This window comes from Carcharhinus amblyrhynchos, chromosome 2 (genome assembly GCF_965287045.1).
Source record: "Carcharhinus amblyrhynchos chromosome 2, sCarAmb.v2.hapA, whole genome shotgun sequence".
Lineage (NCBI taxonomy): Eukaryota > Metazoa > Chordata > Chondrichthyes > Carcharhiniformes > Carcharhinidae > Carcharhinus > Carcharhinus amblyrhynchos.
Window position 1 is genome coordinate 110,031,268 of NC_137325.1, and position 21,545 is coordinate 110,052,812.

At 42.8% G+C, this 21,545-nt stretch overlaps 1 protein-coding gene across 1 annotated transcript in view; it reads left to right on the forward strand.

The window, feature by feature from the left end:
- malrd1 (MAM and LDL receptor class A domain containing 1) overlaps positions 1-21,545 on the forward strand; it is a 322,326-nt gene that overhangs the window by 248,048 nt on the left and 52,733 nt on the right. Inside the window, exons 31-32 of the mRNA XM_080211010.1 lie at positions 2,485-2,642; positions 7,585-7,786. Coding sequence (XP_080067136.1) covers positions 2,485-2,642; positions 7,585-7,786 — 360 coding nt within the window. The remainder of the gene's footprint in view (positions 1-2,484; positions 2,643-7,584; positions 7,787-21,545) is intronic.

Below are 21,545 nucleotides of genomic sequence, written 5' to 3' on the forward strand. Positions count from 1 at the left end.
GTCAATTGCTTTATCTTTCCACTTCACCCCTTCTATAGCCCCATTGTTTTCTCCAGTCGCATTTGTATTTGTCTTTCCATTGAGAGGCTCATTTGCATCTCATCAGTTCCCCAGACATCTGCCTCGAATCAACCCCCTGTTTTATGTTCTGTGATCCATTGTTTCATTTTGTTTTCAATCTTAATTTCCTCCAATTCTTAACAGCAGTCATGACGTTTCCATTTCTATCATGATTATTTGAAGGACTGAGAAGGCTAAACAATGATGCACAAAATCACAAAAGCAAGAATATCGTATTCAACCCTTGCTCAATAACCCATTTGTTGAACTCACGTGTTTCTCTCACAAGTAAATTGAAGTAACAATGTAAATAGAGCAGACCATTGGATAGCTAAAGACATTTTCTAATACCTGGAGCACTCTGCTGCTGCTAGGCAATAGCTTGGAGCAAGTTGACAGCATAATTGTTGGATGTTGCATGCTGCACAATATGACTATTGAAAGGCATAGCTTTACTTGGCGAAGAACAGGCAGACCCTAGCAAGACAATGATAAGTAACATGAACTCCTGCAAATTGGGGCCACTAGAGCTAAAAACCAGGAGAGTACAAACATTAAACTTAGGTTCTTGATTAATAAAGGGATCAAGGGCTATGAGGAAAAGGCAGGAGGATGGGGATGAGAAAAATATCAACCATGACGGAATGGTGGAGCAAGCTTGATGGGCCTAATTCGGCTCCTACGTCTTATGGTCTGATAGGTTTAGCAGCAGAGTGATTGAGGCTCAAGTACTAAATTTTCACATTAATTTTTTATTGTAATTTAACTTCATTTTACATCATTTTACTCCATTTTATCAGTGCACAAGTTTTTGCAGTGGAATGGGAACAGCCAGAGGGTATGGTTTATGTTGAAACCACTGGGAAGAAATAGAATTGATATTCTGCAAAGGGATTTTCAGCAATTACGTGACTGATTTAGAAGTTGCACTGTGAGTATAGTAATCCCAGGATGCCCCAAAGAACAAGATGAAGCTGTTAATAAACCTCAGAGCTTCACAATTTTTTGTGATGAAGTTTTGAGTACTTCCGTGCTATTTACAGCTGACTATTGTACACAATTATACATGATTGTAGTGTCTTTTTTTTGATATTTCCAGGGAGGAATCCGATTTTCTTTCTTAACACTGATGTAATTGCTCAAGCTCCTTGTACCTTACAACATGGCATGCCTAGCTAATCCCCCAAGCAGCAACAGGCTCACAGACAGGATCCCATTAATATTCAAGGGTATGGGCCAAGTGCTGGTGGATGGGGTCATGTAGGAGTTCTGATGCTTCTCGCATGTCAGTGCAAACTCAATGGGCGAAAGGGCCTCTTCTGCATTGTATGATTCTATGATACACAGTAACTTCATTGCAGTGTTAATGTAAGCCTACTTGTGAAACTAATAAATACACTTAAAAAAAATTGTGATCTCGCTGAAGATCATGGTCAAGCATTTGATACAGTAGGCCAGATGGAATGCCTCAGAGGTGATGTTATTTACTGTGAAGATGCTATTAGTTGACACAAAACTGGGGCAATGATATTAATTTGTCACCAAGAAAAACTGATCCCAAAGAAGAGATTGAGGTGAAACGTCTTTACTCAGAGCCCAGTCAGAAAGTGAACTTTGGCACCACAGTGAGAAATTGAGGCAAATAACCTCAATGCCTTTATGAGAAAGCTAGGTAACTACATGAGGGAGGAAGGAATAATGAATGCAGATGAATTGGAATGATTTAGGGTGGCAGGAATCTCGTGTGAGACATAAACATCAACATTAACCAATTGGGCTAAATGGGCTTCTTCTGTGCTATGGACAAAATACCACAATCATCAAGCTTCAAATGTAACTCCAGAGACATAGAAAGCAACAAATCTGCAATGGAGCACAGGTTAATTGGAAGGCAATGGCCAGCCAATGCATCCAAGCAACCTTCTGCACAGAACATTAAATAGGGAAAAAAAAATTCAGGCAAAATGTTTAGGCACAAAAATTATTTTGTTTCATATTGTGCAAATGAAATTCCTCCAACATTTGGCAAAGAAAACACAGTGGCTTACTTTCCTTCCACATTCCAAACACGCCTGCTCTGTGTTCCACAAGACAGGGAAAATTCATTAATCTGTACAATTTTCATTAATGTGGGAATTCATATGTCAAATCCTGCCTTTCCTGCTGAAGTGGATAATTATTCTTTTCAGTGAGCTCCCTGGCTCACAATGGTGGGCATAGATTAATGTTTTCATGAGAGGGTGATGTGAGTGATGTCTTTTTACTATTGATATTCTCATGAAGGAGACATACTCTGTAATATTTGCACGCAAGCAAACAGAACAACATAAATATGTGTTGTTGGTGATGTGCCAGTTGTTGTTTGCCAGCTCCACTGCTGCTGAGAAATTCGGTCCTACATAATGCTATTTGTTTCTTTTGAAGGGGCTGGAGGAATGTTTCTGTACATTAATTCCGCAGTTCAGCGTGAAGGTGACATTGCAAGAATAGCCACCATCCATCCATTTCCAGCAAGTGTTGGAGTCTGTCGCCTGCGATTCTGGTACTATATTCATGGTTCCAAAGAAATGGGGACTCTAAAAGTAAGGGAAACGCTGAAAGAAATACAGTTGTTGATTAAATATTAATATCCTGAAATTCCAGTAGGGTGCAATGAATTTGCACATTGTTCTTTCAAAATCATGACTCAATTACCAGTTGCCTTAGATAAACCTATAAGATTTCAATCTGCGTTATCTCTCACCCTCCTACTTCTGTTATTTGTCGTCACTTTTAGCTGGGACATCACCAATCAGTTCTCAGTGGTCAGAATCCATAGCACAGAGCTCCTGATATTTTGATACAATCTGGTTTTCTGGTGACAGGTTCTGATGAAAGGTCATGACCTGGAACGTTAATGCCATTTCTCTCTCCCCAGATGCTGCCTGACCTCCTGAGTATTTCCAGCAGTGTCTGCTTTTATTTCAGATTTTCAGCATTTTCTTTGTCTAACTTGGATAAAGCATTGCAACACATTCTCGTGATACTTACCTACGAGTGAATACTTTTGTGAAAGACTATTCTAGGGAATGGAATGGAAAACAAGTAAAATTATTTATGAATGTTATTTCAACCTTTCCTACATTGTAGGTGATATTAATGTCATCAACTCAGTTTTCACACAAGAACACAAGAATTAGGGGCAGGAATAGGGAGTTGATTGTCTCTTTAAGGGCCAGTTCCCAGACTAAAAGTCACATGACCTGGGCAGCCAATAAGGGAGCAGGGTCACAATTATCTTGGCAAGTAGGTGTTCATGTACCAGAATCTTCATGGGAGCTGACTGCAGCCATAATGCTGTAAGCCTCTGTATAGTCTTGACCTACAAATAAACATATTGTTGCTTTCCCCTAACTGGGGAACAAGGATTATTACACGGGCGATGAGGGTAAAAGCAAGACTGAAACTGTGAATACAATTTCAGTTGAAGTTGAGAGAAAGAAGAGTAATTCCACAAATGCTCCTATTTGGACAAATAGATCCTTTTGATAATTCCGTGGAAGACTGGAGACAATACTTAGAGCATTTGGGCAATTACTTTCAGGCTAACAGAATAGAGGAGGAGGGAAGAGAAAGGCAATCTTCTAGGATTACTATTTGATTCACAGTTTCACAATCCCAAGCACACTCACGCCAAATCATTCGGTGACATCATAGAATTGATAAAATAACATTTCCATCCAAAACCATTGGTCATATTGTAGAGATTTACGTTTAGTTCAAGAGGCAAGAGTCCTGGGGAAACTATTGTGATTTATATCACCACATTGAAGCAGATCTCAGAGCCCAGAGCCTGATGGGGTATACCTCAGATCACTGAGAAAGGCAAGGGAGGAAATTGCTGGAGCCTTGAGAGAGATCTTTGTATCCTCACTGGCTAAAGGGGAGGTCTTAGAGGATTGGAGAATAGACAATGTTGTTCCTTCATTTAAGAAGGCTGGCAAGAATAATCCAGGTTATTACAGGTCGTGAGCTTTACGCCAGCAGTAGGGAAATTATTGGAGAGGATTCTTCAGGACAGGATTTATCCTTACTTGGAAATAAGTGGATGTATTAGTGAGAGGCAACATGGTTTTGTGAAGGGGAGGTCATGTTTCACTAACTTGATTGAGTTTTTTGAGGAAGTGACGAAGATGATTGATGAGGGTAGGGCAGTGGACGTTATCTACATGGACTTCAGTAAGGCCTTTGACAAGGTCCCTCATGGTAGGCTGGTGCAGAAAGTGAAGTCGTATGGGATCAGAGGTGAGCCTGCAAGGTGGATTCAGAATTGGCTCGGTCAAAGAAAACAGAGGGTAGTAGTAAAAGGGTGCATTTCTGAATGGAGGGCTGTGACAATTGGCATTCCTCAGGGATCAGTGCTGGGACCTTTGCTGTTTGTAATATATGTAAATGATTTGGAGGAAAATGTAACTGGTTTGATTAGCAAGTTTGTGGATGACACAAAAGTTGGTGGATTTGCAAATAGCATTGAGGACCATCAACAGATGCAGCAGAACATAGATCATAAGAACGTAAGAACATAAGAAATAAGAGCAGGAGTAGGCCATCTGGCCCCTCGAGCCTGCCCCGCCATTCAATAAGATCACGGCTGATCTGATAGTGGTTCAGTTCCACTTACCCGCCCGCTCCCCATAACCCTCAATTCCCTTATTGGTCAAAAATCTATCTGTGACTTAAACGCATTTAACGAGGTAGCCTCTATTGCTTAAATGGGCAGAGAATTCCAAAGATTCACCACCCTCTGGGAAAAGAAATTCCTCCTCAACTCTGTTGTAAATTGACTCCCCCGTATTTTGAGGCTTTGCCCCCAAGTTCTTATTTCCATTCTAAGTGGAAATAACCTCACTGCTTCTACCCTGTCTAGAACCTTCATTATCTTATATGTCTCTATAAGATCTCCCCTCAATCTTCTAAACTCCAATGAGTACAGGCCCAGTCTATTCAATCTCTCCTCATAAGCTAACCCCCTCATCGCCAGAATCAACCTGGTGAGCCTTCACTGCACCACCTCCAAAGCTAATTTATCCTTTCTTAAATAAGGGGACGAAAATGGCACATAGTACTCTAGGTGCGGCCGCACTAGTACCTTGTTCAATTGCAGCAAGACCTCCCAGCTTTTATACTCCAATCCTCTCGTGATAAATGCCAACATTCCATTTGCCTTCTTGATCACCTGCTGCACCTGCAAACTGAGGTTTTGTGATTCATGCACAAGGACCCCCAGGTCCCTCTGCACAGTAGCATGCTGTAATTTTTCACCGTTTAAATAATAGTCCATTTTACTATTATTCTTTCCAAAGTGGATACGTCACACTTATCAACGTTATACTTCATCTGCCAATCATTGCCCATTCACTTAGCCTATCCAAATCTCTCTGCAGACTTTCCATGTTGACCTCCACACTATTTACTTTCCCACTGATCTTTGTGTCATCCGTTTAGTTGGAGACTTGGATGGAGAGATGGCAGATGGAGTTTAACCCAGACAAATGTGAGATAATGCATTTTGGAAGGTCTAACAAAGATATACAGTAAATGGCAGAACCCTTAAGAATATTGATAGGCAAAGGGATCTGGATGTACAGGTACACAGGTCACTGAAAGTGGCTACGCAGGTGGAGAAGGTAGTCAAGAAGGCATATGGCATGCTTCCCTTCATCAGCCGGGGCACTGAGTTTATAAATTGGCAAGTTATGTTCAGCTTTATAGAACCTTAGTTCGGCCACACTTGGAATATAGTGTTCAATTCTGGTCGCCACACTACCAGAAGGATGTGGAGGCTTTGGAGAGAGTGCAGGAAAGATTCACCAAGATGTTGCCTGGTATGGAGGGCATTAGCTATAAGGAGAGGTTGGAGAAACTTGGTTTATCCTTACTGGAACGAAGAAGGTTGAGGGGCAACCTGACAGCAGTCTACAAGATTGTGAGGGGCATGGACAGAGTGGATAGTCAGAAGCTTTTTCCCAGGGTGGAAGAGTCAATTACTAGGTTTAAGGTGTGAGGGGCAAGGTTTAAAGGAGATGTACAAAGCAAACCTTTTACAAAGCGGGTGGTGGGTGCCTGGAACCCACTGCAGAGGGACGTAGTGGAAGCAGATACGATAGTGGCTTTTAAGGGGCGTCTTGACAGATACATGAATAGGATGAGAATGGAGGGATATGGTCCCTGGAAGGGTAAGGGATTTTAGTCGGGCAGCATGGTTGGTGCAGGCTTGGAGGGCCAAAGGGCCTGTTCCTGTGCTGTAATTTTCTCTGTTCTTAGCTCTTTTATTTGAGGCCATTCATCCCTTAATCATGGCTGATCATCAAATTCAATACCCTGACCCCGCCTTCCTCCCATATCACATTGACCTACAGATCTTCATGCCATTTCCCTTGTTCCAAGTGTTGCCTCCTGAGCACAGCCACAGTACGCATCCCTTTCAGAAGTGCTGGCTGTTCTTAAGTCATGTCAGAAATGCACAATTTCCTACCTCCTCCAGTAAAGCAGGCACATCACCATTAAGCAGCGTGAGTAATACTGGCTGCGTGCCTGACCTCTTATAATGAGCTCCAGGGCTAATTTCACAATGATCTCTGCACTCACATGAGCAGGTCCATGTACAGTAAACCTGGTCACTTGCCCATCAATGTAAATGGGTAATCAAATTTCTAGGCTCACCCACGAGGGGTGCACAGTGGCACAATGATTAGGACTGCTGCCTCACACAGTGCCAGGGACCCAGATTCAATTCCCGGCTTGGGTCACTGTCTGTGCAGAGTCTGCACATTCTGCCTGTGGCTGTGTGAGTTTCCTCCACGTGCTCCCACAGGGTGAATTAGATGCATTGGGCATGCTAAGTTCTCCCTCAGTGTACCCAAACAGGCGTCGGAGTGCAGCGATGAGGGGATTTGCACAGTAACTTCATTGCAGTGTTAATGTAAGCCTACTTGTGACTAATAAATAAACTATACTGCATTACCAGCATGAGGAAAGCATCATTACCCTAAGTGCCTTTGATTATAAACAATGAGAAATTACGTATCAAAGCTTTTCATAGGTGTCAGAGTGAGAACCGTGGAAAGATTTCCAAGTTTGTGCCTGCTTCTGATGTGAAACAAAAAGATCCAGGCATTAATTTTGATTATCCAGTATGTGCTGGTTGCATGGGAGGACTCTGAGAAAGCTTATCCTCTGTTCCAAAGTGATATTAATAAAATTTTATTTCAAAACCTGTATAGATTTCGGCTGCCTGTTAGAATCCTTTTGTTATAGTCATAACACAGTTTACATATAGCTCAAACAAAATGAAGTAGCTTAACTTTTAGCTGCTGAACAACACTTGGAATGATCTCACTTAGAATTATCTCATTTCTGTGCTGATTAGCAGCACAGAAGTGAGATAAACTGTGCTTAAAGCAGTGACCCAAAAATGAAAAATGAGAAGATCCTTTATGTTCTCTGTAAGCACAGTAATGTTTCGGAAATATTTCTCTCTTCCAGGTGTACAGTGTCAGTGAGCATGGAATGCCCCTTTTGATGTGGTCAGTGACTGGGAGCAAGGAGGCCAGCTGGATATATGCCAACGTGATTGTTTCCAACAACTATCCATTTAAAGTTGTGTTTGGAGCTGAAGTGGGTGGCGATGGCCTCACAGATATTGCAATTGATGACATTTCTTTTACCCTGGAATGTGTTACTGGAGGTACTGTACCATGAAACTCAACTTTTCAGTGTACATTAATGACTGTCAGCAGTAATACGAGGAATTTGATGTCCATGAGGCACTCATCCCCTTAACCATCTTTTCTCCTTTTCTCATGAGGCAGCCAAATTGTCTTCATTCTAATCTTCAATTAGACTCTATTATGTGGACGAGTTTTCAGATTAATCTTCAGGCTGTCAGCAGATGCAAAGATTCCTGTCTCCCTGCACCAGCTGGTTTAGGAAATACAGGGCGTGCGTGATCTTACTGACTCGCCGTGCCAACTATTCAGCATGTGAACTGGGAAGATGGCGTGTGATGCTATCTTTCCTGCTGCTCTTTACCAGTGAGAAAAGCTTAGGGCATAAAGCCTATGTACATAGGACTGCCTATGTTTATATACAATTCCTGGATTCAACATGGCTGCTTCTGCCCTCCCAGGTGCTTTCGCCCTCACTGCTGAGAATCATTACTGTTCCATAGTAGTGAGGAGTAAGTGCCATGGACATGCTGAGGGGAAATTGGAGGCCATTGAAACCCTCGGATGATCAGGGGCATGGTCTGGCTGTGCCCACTTGGCACCCTGGCAATGCCCAGTTAGACAGCAAAAGTGCCGGAGTAGTGCCTAGAGAGTGTAGCAAAATTGGGGGTGGAGCCTGAATGGGGCTGGGAGTGTGGGTGGGGCTACGACATGGGCCATACAAAACGTTGGAGAGGTCGGGGTTATGTGGTGGGGTGGCCATGCAAGGTGGGGTCTGCTAGTGGGGGAGTTCCACAAGGGGGAAGCAATGCAAGGGTGATCTCATGGGGAGAGGAGGGGGCATTGCAGAACAAAGATGGGTCACTGAGGGAGCCGTAACGATGGGGACCCACCAGGGGACTCATTGGGTGGGTCCTGATGCTCCAGTGCCTACAGCCCATGTTGGTGGAGTGGGCATGAGAGGACAGCTCTTGGTTCACTGTCAGATCAGGTTGCCTTGCACAATGGAGCCCAGGCACCCTGAAGCCAGCTTCACTGGCATAATTAGTCTCCATCCCACCCCCTCCGACCCTCCACCACTCTGGCATAAAGATTCCAGTGAAAATATTGACTGAGTGCCAGAAGATTGCAGTGCCAAGCTCGCCCTAAAGACCAGCACAGAGGACTCCCATTTTCACACTGTTGTGATACTTAGAAACATTTTGGGAAATTCACCTCTACAATCTCCAGCCAACAATTTCAATCATCGAAAGGAATTCCATACTGCAGGAATGAAGGTACTTGAAATTTCTTGGCTTTCATTTTAATACTTCCAGGTCAACAATGGTAATGTAAAAGTGTAAAAAAAAATATTTTCTTCCTGTCATTTTTCTCCCACAATTCTTCTCAAGGAGCCAGTGATTTATATCTGGGTCTGTCTCCACAATCGCTGCATGCTATCTTACTCAAATAGCCCTTTGATGCTTGTCAAATGATCTCTTCTATGAATGTAGGTTGCATGTCCAATTTGCGAAATAGTCAGCAACTATGACAACTTGCCAGTCTTCAAGATTATGTGCAGGCGGGTTTTACATCAATCCTGTTTTTTTTGTAACAAAAAAAGGCTTATTTATTATTTTGAGGTTTGCAAAAGCTGTTGAATGTGCTGTTGGCAGTGGGTCTGGACCTCGCACAATCAGGCATTGTCCAGATCCAGGTTCTGTTGTGGTCAATGTGATAAGCAGCTTTCGACATTTACGCAAGATACCTGTTGCTTACGAACTCACAGAGTTTCTGCTGTGTTTTCCCCCAAAATAATTAACCCTCACTTTCCTACCGGTGTCCTTCAAAGATCCTTCACTGCACTTCTTCCTGAGCTCTCAGTGTGAAATAGCACAGGAAAATCCAGTTGGCACTATGTCAGTAGTCATTTCTATGATGTTTTTGTCCCATACAAGTGACATTTCTGAAAGCAGTGGGAGTGGTCGCTGTAACAAAGGAGACAGCTGGCACTGTTGATGGTCTGTGAAGGTTAGTCACAGATTCAGATTGAGTCCTTATCTTCTACAGCTCACTAATGAGCTACATACCTGCCCACCAATGCCTTATTCTCAGTAAGGGAGCAATGAACAGAGCATATTCACAACTATGACAGGGAAATTCATAACTTGTGGAGCAAACAGATTGAGTATGTACACAATCACTACATGAAACTGAATCAAATTATTCACCTGTTTATTGCTTGAAATCCATCATCCTTTCACTATGGAGAAAATAAAATGCTAGTCCAAAAAGAATATCCAAAACCTGTGATGTCCCACAAGTGTCTGAAAGGTCCCTGGAGCAAAAGGGCTGATGATAATGAGGTGGGAGTTGTCATGGTCTCTTACTGTCTGCTGCCAACATGTATGCTGAGGGTCTCAAAGTAGACCACGAGGGACCTGTCTCTATGCTAAGCAAAATATTGAGAATGACAAGGCTCTGGTTGAACACAGTTGTATGAAGCTTATAACTGGCAACAATTATATACAGCTCTGCATTGGCCTTGATCTAGCCTGGGTCTTAACAGTTACAGAGGCTGATTACTTGACCATACTCCTGATTCATAGGATATACATGAAGTTTACTGAAAAAGAGTCACAGACAGATGTGACCATCTGCAGAAGCGATCGCAATGAATGTCTAACATGGAGGCCTAACCTTTTATCCTCCAGCCTTAATCATAGAGATGGCACGATGCAGTTTCTTAAAGGCGCATGTCACTGTCTGCATTGGCATGCATACAATATCACAACAGGAGTGTGGGGTAGGGATGGCAAGTTGGTGAGGCAGTCTTGAAATTGAGAATGGTCGACTATTCCATGAATGCCTTCCTGCACTTCAGTCACAATTTGACTGATGAGGCTTAGCATTCTCAAAATAGTGGTGGTTCGAATTGGGGTCCATCTCTTATGTTTAATAGTAATAGTTGTAAGCAATGACCTCCAATGCTTCATGTGTCCTGAAAACAAACTTTCTTCCTCCTTCCCCAACATCGCTGTATTATACCCACTGGTAGATATGAATAAAGGGATAAAATAAAGGGTAAAATTAATAAAGGGTAATAAATTTATAAATGGGTCCTCCACATTTATAAGTTGTTAAAAGTGGTATCACTTTCCCCTGTTTTTGAATAGCTCCCATAATTCCTCCTGTAATTGGACCGCTAACTGGACCAGTTGCTGCAAAGGGTGATTCTGCCATTGGGCACAACCTGCATTGGAGAATTCTGTGGGAGCAATAGTTGGGAAATTAGGGACCCAACTAAAATTCCCTATGGACGGTGCTTAGAGCAGTACGGTTCTTTCATGGAAATAGAGTTCATAGGAAACCAAGATTAATTATGAGAATGATGCTTTGACAGATAAGTTGTCGGCTGAAACAGATTTTGCACAAACCAAATTCTATACATTTTCTGATTAACATAAATGTATTAATAATGTTAACATACGTGTGTCTGCACTGGTGAAGGGTATGGGTGAGCTCTGTGTCACTGCCTGTGGGATGAGCTGGTGCTGGATCCTTGCTTGGGCATATGCCACCCACATCTGTGGTGTCACAGGCACAGCCATGTCCTGGGTGGAACTCTCCTGAAAGAAGTGAACGTCTTGAGGTTGGGCACTCTTCCCCTGGTCTATAATCTCTCTGTCTTGTTGTGTGTGAGCTGGTCCTCTATAAAGACAGAAGGAGAGAATGTGAGCAGGATACATGCCAAGGCAGAGGACAAAGATGCCCGGCGTGTGTGTGTGTGTGTGTGTGTGTGTGTGTGTGTGTGTGTGTGTGTGTGTGTGTGTGTGTGTGTGTGTGTGTGTGTGTGTGTGTGTGTGGTGAGTGGAGCCATGGACAGGATGAGGATGTGAGCTCGAGAGGACATGAGTCTAATGGTGATGCAAAGATGTTTGTGAGAATGAGCGGTGATGTCTCATGAGATGACAATGTGTGTTGGACTGGTGAGTCCGTGAAGTAAGAGTAATGAAATAATGGAATTAACCTGTGGCACAAATGAGATCATTCATTCTCTTTGTCTTCTGGGTGGTGGACCTCCTTTGTGCAGTGAGTTAGCACTCACTGCCATTATCAAGGCCTTCCAAACTGGAATGGTGAGGTTGGTGGACCTACAACTGGTGCTTGGGTAGAAGACATTATGGTGGACTTTAACCATGTTTGATAGGTGGTCCAGGGAGGCAACGTTAATTTTGGGGACAGCAGTCTTTTTTGGTTTAGAGGCCACCTCCTTGCTGTACATTAGTCCTGCTGTGTGTAACTGTGCTTGAGATATGGCAGTCAGGGCGAGGCAGTGGTGAGGTCACGGCGTGACTGATGAATTGGAGCTGCCCATCACCTTTGCCATGGCTGAATCTTTAATGAACTCTGTAGTGGCTGATACATTGTGAAACCTGCCATTGTGGTTGGCAGGAAACCTGCCTCAACTGCCCGGGTGAGATTTTCCCCACCCTCCCCACTGTGGCAAGTTTTGCAATGGGGGAGACAGCCAACCATTGGGCGATAGTGGGATCTTCCAGTCCCGCCACTTTCAATGGGCTTTCCTGTTATTTGCGCCCTCTGCCACCTGTGAACCATTAGAAAAGCTGGAAGATCCTGCCAGTGGCAACAGGTGGAAAATTTTGGCCTTGGTTTGCAAATTGGAAAATTCGGCCTAATGTGCAAATCTCTTCTGAAGATTTTTGAAGGTTCGTTATAGCAGTGCAGTATTTACATTATAGATTACTGCTTAGTTTAAATAATTTCTGCACAGTCTGAGAGTACAAGCATATGCCGCTTCACAACTTTGAAGATTTCTAAACTAACCTATACCCAGGTTCTATCCACTCCCTTCTCCAACAAAAAGATATAGGTATTCAGATTTGATCTATGGTAAGGCTTATCATATCTGCTATTGGACAATTAGATTCTACACAAAGAGAATGGAAAGAGAGTGATCAATTTTTACACTACAGAAGAAGGACGTTCAGTCCCCCATTTCTGCATTAAGGAAGGTAGTCTGGGATAAGGTACAATTGATTCATTGACCCACATTCCTTTCAATCGCATCTTCCAACTGAGAGTGCGAGAGCAGTGAATGGACCAAAAAACAAGTTTCTTAAAGCCAGCTTTCAGCAAATATTAACCTGGATTTTTTTTAACTTGCCTCTGTCTCCAAAATGGACAACAGGCTCCACAATGAAGAAGAAATACACAGGTAGGCAGAGGGATTCAAGCAGGCTTTAGGGTGAATAAAAAAACCCCTCAAATTTCCAGATTACTCTGGCACCACAAGCTGCTGAGTATTGAAACAGGAGGGGAGGGTAACTAAACGTATGGGGCTACAGTGATAATGTGGGAGGGAAGGCTTCAGATTCTTGGAACATTTAGACCAGTTCTTTTTATTTATAGAATCCCTTCAGTCCAGAAGGAGGCTATTCACTTCTGCACTGACAACAATCCCACCCAGGCCCTATCACATGTAGATCAGCCATGATCTTATTGAATGGCGGGGCAGGCTCGAAGGGCTAGATGGCCTACTCCTGCTCCTATTTCTTATGTTATGTTCTTATTTACCCTGCTAATCCCTCAAAACACTAAGGGGCAATTCAGCATGGCGAATTAACCTAACCCATGCATCCTTGGACTGTGGGATCAAACACACGCAGACACGGGGAAAACATGCAAACTCCACGTAGACAAGGCCAGAATCGAACCAAGTTCCCTGGCACTATGAAGCAGCAGTGTTAACCACTGTGCCATCATGCCGCCTTGTTCTGGGGGAGGTGCTACCTAAACAACCAGTCAGGTTGTACCTCAACAGGGCTCTGGTCAATATTCTTACAGGGCAGTTTCTCAATGATTTTGAGAGGGTTTTAACTACTGGTCACAAAAAAGCATTGGCCAGACGGATTAAGGAAAATCCCAAGGCTTTTTATACATATATAACGAGCAAGAGGATAGCCGGAGAGAGGGTTGGCCCACTCAAGGACAGGGAAGGGAATCTATATGTGGAGCTAGAGGAAATGGATGAGGCATTAAATGAGTACTTTGCGTCAGTATTCACCAAAGAGAAGCACTTGGTGGGTGATGTGTCTGAGAAAAGGTGTGTAGATAGTTTGAGTCATGTTGAGATCAAAAAGAAGGAGGTATTGTGGTTCTTGAGAAACATTAAGGTAGATAAGTCCCTAGGCTTAATGGGGTATACCCCAGAATGCAGAGAAAGTCAAGGGAGGAAATTGCTGGGGCCTTGAGAGAAATCTTTGTATCCTCACTGGCTACAGGAGAAGCACAGTAAGAAGCCTCACAACACCAGGTTAAAGTCCAACAGGTTTATTTGGTAACACAAGCTACAAGCTTTCAGAGCACTGCTCCTTTATCAGGTGAATGGGAGTTCTGTTCACAAACAGGGCACATAAAGACTCAATTTATAGAATAATGTTGGGATGCGAGTCTTTACAGGTAATTAAGACTTATAGGTACAGACAATGTGAATGGAGAGAGCATTAAGCTAAAGAGATGTGTATTGTCTCCAGCCAGGACAGTTAGTGAGATTTTGCAAGCCCAGGCAAGACGTGGGGCTTACTGATAGTGTGACATGAACCCAAGATCATGGTTCAAGATCCTGGTCCAGAGGAGGCCCCAGAGGATTGGAGAATAGCCAATATTGTTTCTTTGTTTAAGGTAGCAAGAATAATCCAGGTTATTACAGGCCAGTGAGCCTTACATCAGTGGTAGGAAAATTATTAGAGATAATTCTTTGAGACAGGATTTATTCCCACTTGGAAATAAGTGGATGTATTAGTGAAAGGCAACATGGTTTTGTGAAAAGGAGGTCGTGTCTCACTAACTTGATTGAGTTTTTCGAGGAAGTGACAAAGATGATTGATGAGGATAGGCCAGTGAATGTCATCTACATGGACTTCAGTGAGGCCTTTGACAAGGTCCATTAGGCTAGTTCAGAAGGTAAAGTCACATGGGATCAGAGGTATGCTGGCAAGATAGATATAAAACTAGCTCAGTCATAGAAGACAAAGGATAGCAATGGAAGGGTGCATTTCTGAATGGAGGGCTGTGACAAGTAGCATTCCTCGGGCATCAGTGCTGGGACTTTCGCTGTTTGTAATATATATATAAATGATTTGGAGGAAAATGTAACTGGTTTGATTAATAAGTTTGCGGATGACACAAACGTTGGTGGATTTGCAGATAGCAATGAGACCATCAGAGGATACAGCAGGATATAGATCAGTTGGAGACTTGGGTGGAGAGATGGAAGATGGAGTGTAATCTGGATAAATGTGAGGTGATGCATTTTGGAAGGTCTAATACAGATAGGAAATATACAGTAAATGGCAGAACCCTTAAGAGCATTGATAGGCAGAGGGATCTAGGTGTACTGAAAGGGGCAGTGCGATAGAGAAAATAGTCAAGAAGGCATACGTCATGCTTGCCTTCATTGGCCAGGGCATTGATTTTAAAAATAGGCAAGTCATGTTGCAGCTTTCTCGAGCCTTAGTTAGGCCACCCTTGAAATGTAGTTTTCAATTCTGGTTACCACACTACCTGAAGGATGTGGAGGATTTGAGAGGGTACAGAAAATATTTACCAGGATGTTGCCTGGTATGGAAGGCATTAGCTATGAGGAGAGGTTGGAGAAACTTAGTTTGTTCTCATTGGAATGACAGAGGTTGAGGGGTGACCTGCTAGAAGTCTACAAGATTATGAGTGGCATGGACAGAGTGGGTAGTCAGAAGCTTTTTCCCAGGTTGGAAGAGTCAATTACTAGGGGGCACAAGTTTAATGTGTGAGGGGCAAGGTTTAACGGAGATGTACAAAGCAGATTTTTTACACAGAGGGTGGTAGGTGCCGGGGAGGTAGTGAAAGCAGATACAGTAGTGACTTTTAAGGAGCATCTTGACAAATACATGAATAGGGTGGGAATGGAGGGATAAGGTCCCCAGAAGGGTAGGAGGTTTTAGTTCAGTCAGGTGCAGACTTGGAGGGCTGAAGGACCTGTTCCTGTGCTGTAATTTTCTTTGTTCTTTCTTTGTACTTTTGCAGTGGGATGGGAGCCCAGATGCAGCATAAGGGAGAAAGACAAAGTGAGGAGAATAAAATATGTAATTGGAGGAGAACCAATTCAATGGTTGAGTAAAGACCTATCTCAGTGAAATTAGAATCAAAGAACAGTTCTGATGTAGGGTCATATTGGAGATGAAATATTAAATCTGTTTTTCTCTCCAGAGGGGCTAAGCATGTCTGGCACTTCCTGTTTTGATTTCAGATTTTTAATATCTGCGGTATTTTGCTTTATTTGATTGGAGTCAAAGATTGTGGTGGAATAGCCTTTAAAGAGGAGATAGCTCGGGACAGTTGAGGTACATTCCCATGAGGGGGCAAGGTGTAGGACAACCAAAGCCAGAGCTCTCTGGATGACAAAGGAGGTAGAGTGAAATGAAGCAGTAAAAGGATGCTTATGACAGATGTCACTTTCGCAATAAAAGTGTAGGGGTTCAAATGGCTCCATTGGCGTCAAAGCCTTCTACCTCAAGGACCTGATCTTGTGGAAGAATTGGGATAGGATTATTTGCCCCAACAAAGCAATCGTTTGTATTTTCTAAAGATTTGATATGACCTTCATAAACAATTTCTAAACCTTTGTTATTTTAGGGGAGTTCTGATTTAAGTACTACTTAATGACTTAAATTTGGGTTTTAGCTAAAAAAAAACTCCTTATACAGTCAACGATCTAAGACATGTATTTAAACATAAATGTAAGCATGGGATAATTTCTCAAATTAGAAACATGTTGGGTGGCAAGTGTAGAACTAACCACCTATTGGGACATTTTGAAATGCTTACTTGTTCGATGATGACTTCGATAAACAAATCCTAAACTCAATGAATTAGTCTGAAGGTCTGAACTCACTCTCGTAAATGCAAAGGAACCAGCTCAGAATATTATTAGTCTCCAGATAGTCTTTTAAACAAGTTTCAACTAGATTGTAATATCTCAGGTATTATAAGGATCTGAGAATCCTTCTGGTATGTTTTCTCTATGAATGTTATGATTTGTCTGTATATTGCGCAGCAAACAATACTTTTCACTGTCTCCGAATATATGTGACAATAACAATCAAATCAAATCAAATCATGATGTGGAGTTGCCGGCATTGGACTGGGATAGGCACAGTAAGTAGTCTCACAATACCAGGTCCAACAGGTTTATTTGGTACAACAAGCTTCCAGAGCACTGCCCCTTGATCAGATGAGTGAAGATTTCAGTTCACAAATGGCATATATAGACAGAAACTCAATTACAAGATAATAGTTGGAATGCGAGTCTTTACAGGTAATCAAGTCTTAAAGGTACAGACAATGCGAGTGGAGAAAGGGCTACGCACAGGTTAAAGAGATATGTACTGTCTCCAGCCAGGACCGTTAGTGAGATTTTGCAAGCCCAAGCAAGTCATGGGGGTTACAGATAGCGTGATATGAACCCAAGATCCCGGTTGAGGCCATCCTCATGCGCGGGATTTGGCTATCAGTTTCTGCTCAGCGATTCTGCATTGTCGTGTGTCATGAAGGCCGATTTGGAGAACGCTTACCCGACGATCAGAGGCTGAATGCCCTTGACTGCTGAAGTGTTCCCCAACAGGAAGGGAACACTCCTGTCTGGTGATTGTTGAGCAGTGTCTGTTCATCCGTTGTCGTAGTGTCTGCTTGGTCTTGCCAATGTACCATGCCTCAGGATATCCTTTCCTGCAGTGTATCAGGTAGACAATGTTGGCCGAATCACAAGACTATGTATCAGTATCTGGTGGATGGTGTTCTCACATGAGATGATGGCATTTGTGACGATGATCTGGCACATCTTGCAGAGGCTGCTGTGGCAGGGTTGTGTGGTGTCGAGGTCACTGTTCTCCTGAAGGCTGGATAGTTTGCTGCGGACAATGGTCTGTTTGAGGGTGTGTGGTTGTTTGAAGGCAAGTTGTGGAGATATTGGGATGGCCTTGGCGAGATGTTTGCCTTCATCGATGACATGTAGAAGGCTCCAGAGAAGATATCATAGCTTCTCCTCCCTGAGGAAGTACTGGACGACAAGGTGTACTCTGTCCGCCGTGTCCCGTGCTTGTCTTCTGAGGAGGTCGGTGCAGTTTTTCACTGTGGCGCATTGGAACTTGATTGATGAGTTGAGCGCCATATCCTGTTCTTACAAGGGCATCTTTCAGCATCGGTAAGTGTCTATTGCGATCTTCCTCACCTGAGCACAGCCTGTGTATATGGAGGGCTTGTTTGTAGGGGATGGCTTCTATAATGCGTTCAGGGTGGAAGCTGGAGAAGTTGCCAAATCAAATCAAACCAATATTGCACCTCTCCACTAAGAGTGTACAAAGATGGGGCTGACATGTTACAATATACATTCTAAATTATGTAGGAACTTATTAAGGAACAAAACACGCAATTCACAGTTTGAGATAGTCAATGCAACATTAATCGTTTACAGAAAAGATAGAAAATACAATTTTACTTTGAGCACAGAACCCAATTTTTAAATCCAAATATAGTTCTAGCAAAATATTTAAGTAGGATATCCATCAATTATGAAAATAACATTTATCTTAAATCTCCAAATAGAAGATTATGGAACCTACAGCTCCTAGTTAATAGAAGAATTATCATCACCAAATCCCATTAGTTACGCCTTTGCTGAGAGACACTGAAGTGAATCACGCAGGTATAAAAGTCCAATGTCTGCTTCCAGTATTTATAACGCTTCTCAGTTTGTAGACTTAATTCTTACATACAGGAATTGTACCTCAACTATAAGTGAGTCCACCCCCTTTTAATTTCAAAATAAGATTGTATTACTATTAATTTCCAGGCAAGATCTGGTCCTCTTTGATTTCTAAGAAAACCAGTATAGAGCATGCTGCTGGGCTCATGATGGTCACATTGTCAGGTGATGGATTATATTAATACCATGGGACTTACAATGCAGAGGTACAGGATTGCTCGGAGACAAGGGTTAAAATCCTACTGTGGCAACTAGTAGAATTAATATATGTGGATTTAAAAGCTAATCTCAGTCATGGTAACCATGAAATTATTGTTGATTGTAGTATCATAGAATCTCTACAGTGCAGAAGGAGGCCATTCTGCCCATCCAGTCTGCACCAACCACAATCCCACCCATGCCCAATTCCCGTAACCCCTCATATTTACCCTGCTAGTCCCCCTGACACTAGGGTTAATTTAGCTAACCTAACCTACACATCTCTGGAGTATAGGAAGAAACTGGAGCACCCGGAGGAAGCTCACAAAGACACAAGGAGAATGTGCAAACTTCACACAGACAGTGACCCGAGGTCTGAATTGAACCCAGGTCCCTGGTGCTGTGAAGCAGCAGTGCCAAACACTGTGCTACCATCCTGCCCAAAATTCTATGTGATTGACTAATGTCCTTTTGGGTAAGGAAATCTGCCATTCTTATCTGATGTGAATCAGAACTTCTGCAATTCTACATTGCTCTCTGAAATAGCATAGCAGGCCATTCAGTTGGACCAAACTGCTAAAGTCAGAAAGAAATGAAACTTGAGAGATCACGCAGCAGAAATGATAACTGCATACAGAGCCCTATCACTCTACAAAGTTCACCTCATTAACATCTGGGGGCTTACGTCAAAATTGAGATAGCTGTCTTGCAGGGCAGGCAAGCAACAGCCTGACATATCATAGTCATGGAGATATACCTTGCAGATAGTATCCCAGACACCACCATCACCATTTCTGGATATGTCCTGTCCCTCGATTGGGCAAACCCACTGAAGGGAGCAGCACAGTTGGATACCATTGGGAGGAAGTTACTCTGCACATCCTCAACATCAACTCTGGATCCCATGAAGTCTCATGGCATCAGGTCAAACAAGGGCAAGAAAAACTCCTACTAATTATCACTTAACACATCTCATCAGTTGTTGAGTCAGTACTTCTCCGTGTTAAACAAAAATTAAAAGAAGCAGAGAGGGTGGCGACTTTATTTCCCATCACCAAGAATTGCTCCATAATATCTCTACTGATGAAGAAGTACAAACCTGCTTCAGGTGATGAGGGAATCAACAAGAGGAAAAAACTTTTTTGATCTCATCCTCACAAAGCTAACTGGCACAAATGCTTCTGTCCACACCAGTACTGATAGGAATGACCATTTCGCAGTCTTTGAGAAAACAAAATCTCATTTTTTTTTAACTAAAGATACCCTCCATTGTGTGGCACCACCATCATGCCAAATGGGCTACATTTACAAAGGATTCACCAGCTCAAAATAAGGGCACAGAATGTACTGTGGGAGAGGGGACTTCAATATCCATCACTAAGAGCGACAGGGTAGATCCATTACTAACTGAGCTGATTGAATCCTGAATGACATATCCACTGGGACTGTGGCAGGTGGTGAAGCAACCATGGTCACCATGCCCATGAAGAACTGCTGAACTTGAATTGGCCCTTCCTAGACGGTGAGGTGGAAGAATCATTTGCAGTACTGGGTGATTTCTCAGTGATTGAGGTCCAAGAGAATAATTAATCTTTCTCATTGATAGATGAACCTTTTGAAGTTTTTCTTGTCACTTTAGAAGAATTAGTTGTGCTTTTAGTAGCTGAGCAGCATTCAGATCTTAGTTCCATGAATCTACCGATGTATTGCCTACTTTACATTCTATCATCAATGAGGAATTTTCCACACAGAATGCTTGCCTGAGTTAGAGTCCATCGAGGATCAGATTGCTCAAGACCTGGTACCCGTACTTCAGTTCCAACCAAAAGACAGAGCTAGTGGTCAGCACAGAAGTTGTGGGAGAATCCTTAGCCTTTCTGAAGCTGAAGAAATCTGTATATCAGCCTTCTTCTAGAGCTGATTGGCCACAGGAAATTTCTCCCATTACAGAATATGGATTGCTGTCTCCATGTTCTCAGCAATTTTTCCCATTGCCTGTCATGGAACAACCTCACACAGGGAGAAGTGTGGCTCTCTTACCACTGCCAAGACAAAGAAGACAGCCTTTCTGAAAACTTGGAAAATCATCTCTTTTTCTTTCCCTGACAGTCTTACAGGGTATTGTTCTTTTTTCCTTTGTCACCTTTGTCAAATCTTCAATGCCCTTTCAGTCTTTGATGCAGCAGTTGATGATGCAACTCTGATGTCCTTGCCAAGAGTTGAAGATCATTTCTCTTCATAAATTTCTTCCTGGAGTCTTTTGAAGGAACAGCAAGTTCTGTAGAGCGTCCTGAATTCTTCTCTTCTCGTCCCATAGGGTCCAGAGGTCCATTCTCTTCACTTTTCTCTTTTGGGTCAATTATTCATTGAGAAGTATTTGTTGGCATTGCAGTTCAGTCATTCTGCAATCTACACTCAATTTCCCAGCAATATTGCTGAAGTGTTGTTCTATTCTGCAGATGATGATGTCCTTCCAGCAGAGTTGTTAATGAACTTTCATCTCAGAACAAGACTGGACCTCATATTTCCAAATTTGCCTGGGAGGGTAGAAGCCAGCCTAAGCAGTCAGAAGACAAACCATGGTTCATAGAATCCTTACAGTACAAAAAGATGCCATTCAGCCCATTGAGTCTGCACTCACTGCAGTCCCACACAGGCCCTATCCCTATTATCCTACTTATTTACCCTACTAACCTCCTGAAACCAAGGATCAATTTAGCATGGCCAATCAACCTAACCCTCACATCTTTGGACTGTAGGAGGAAACTTGAGCACCCATA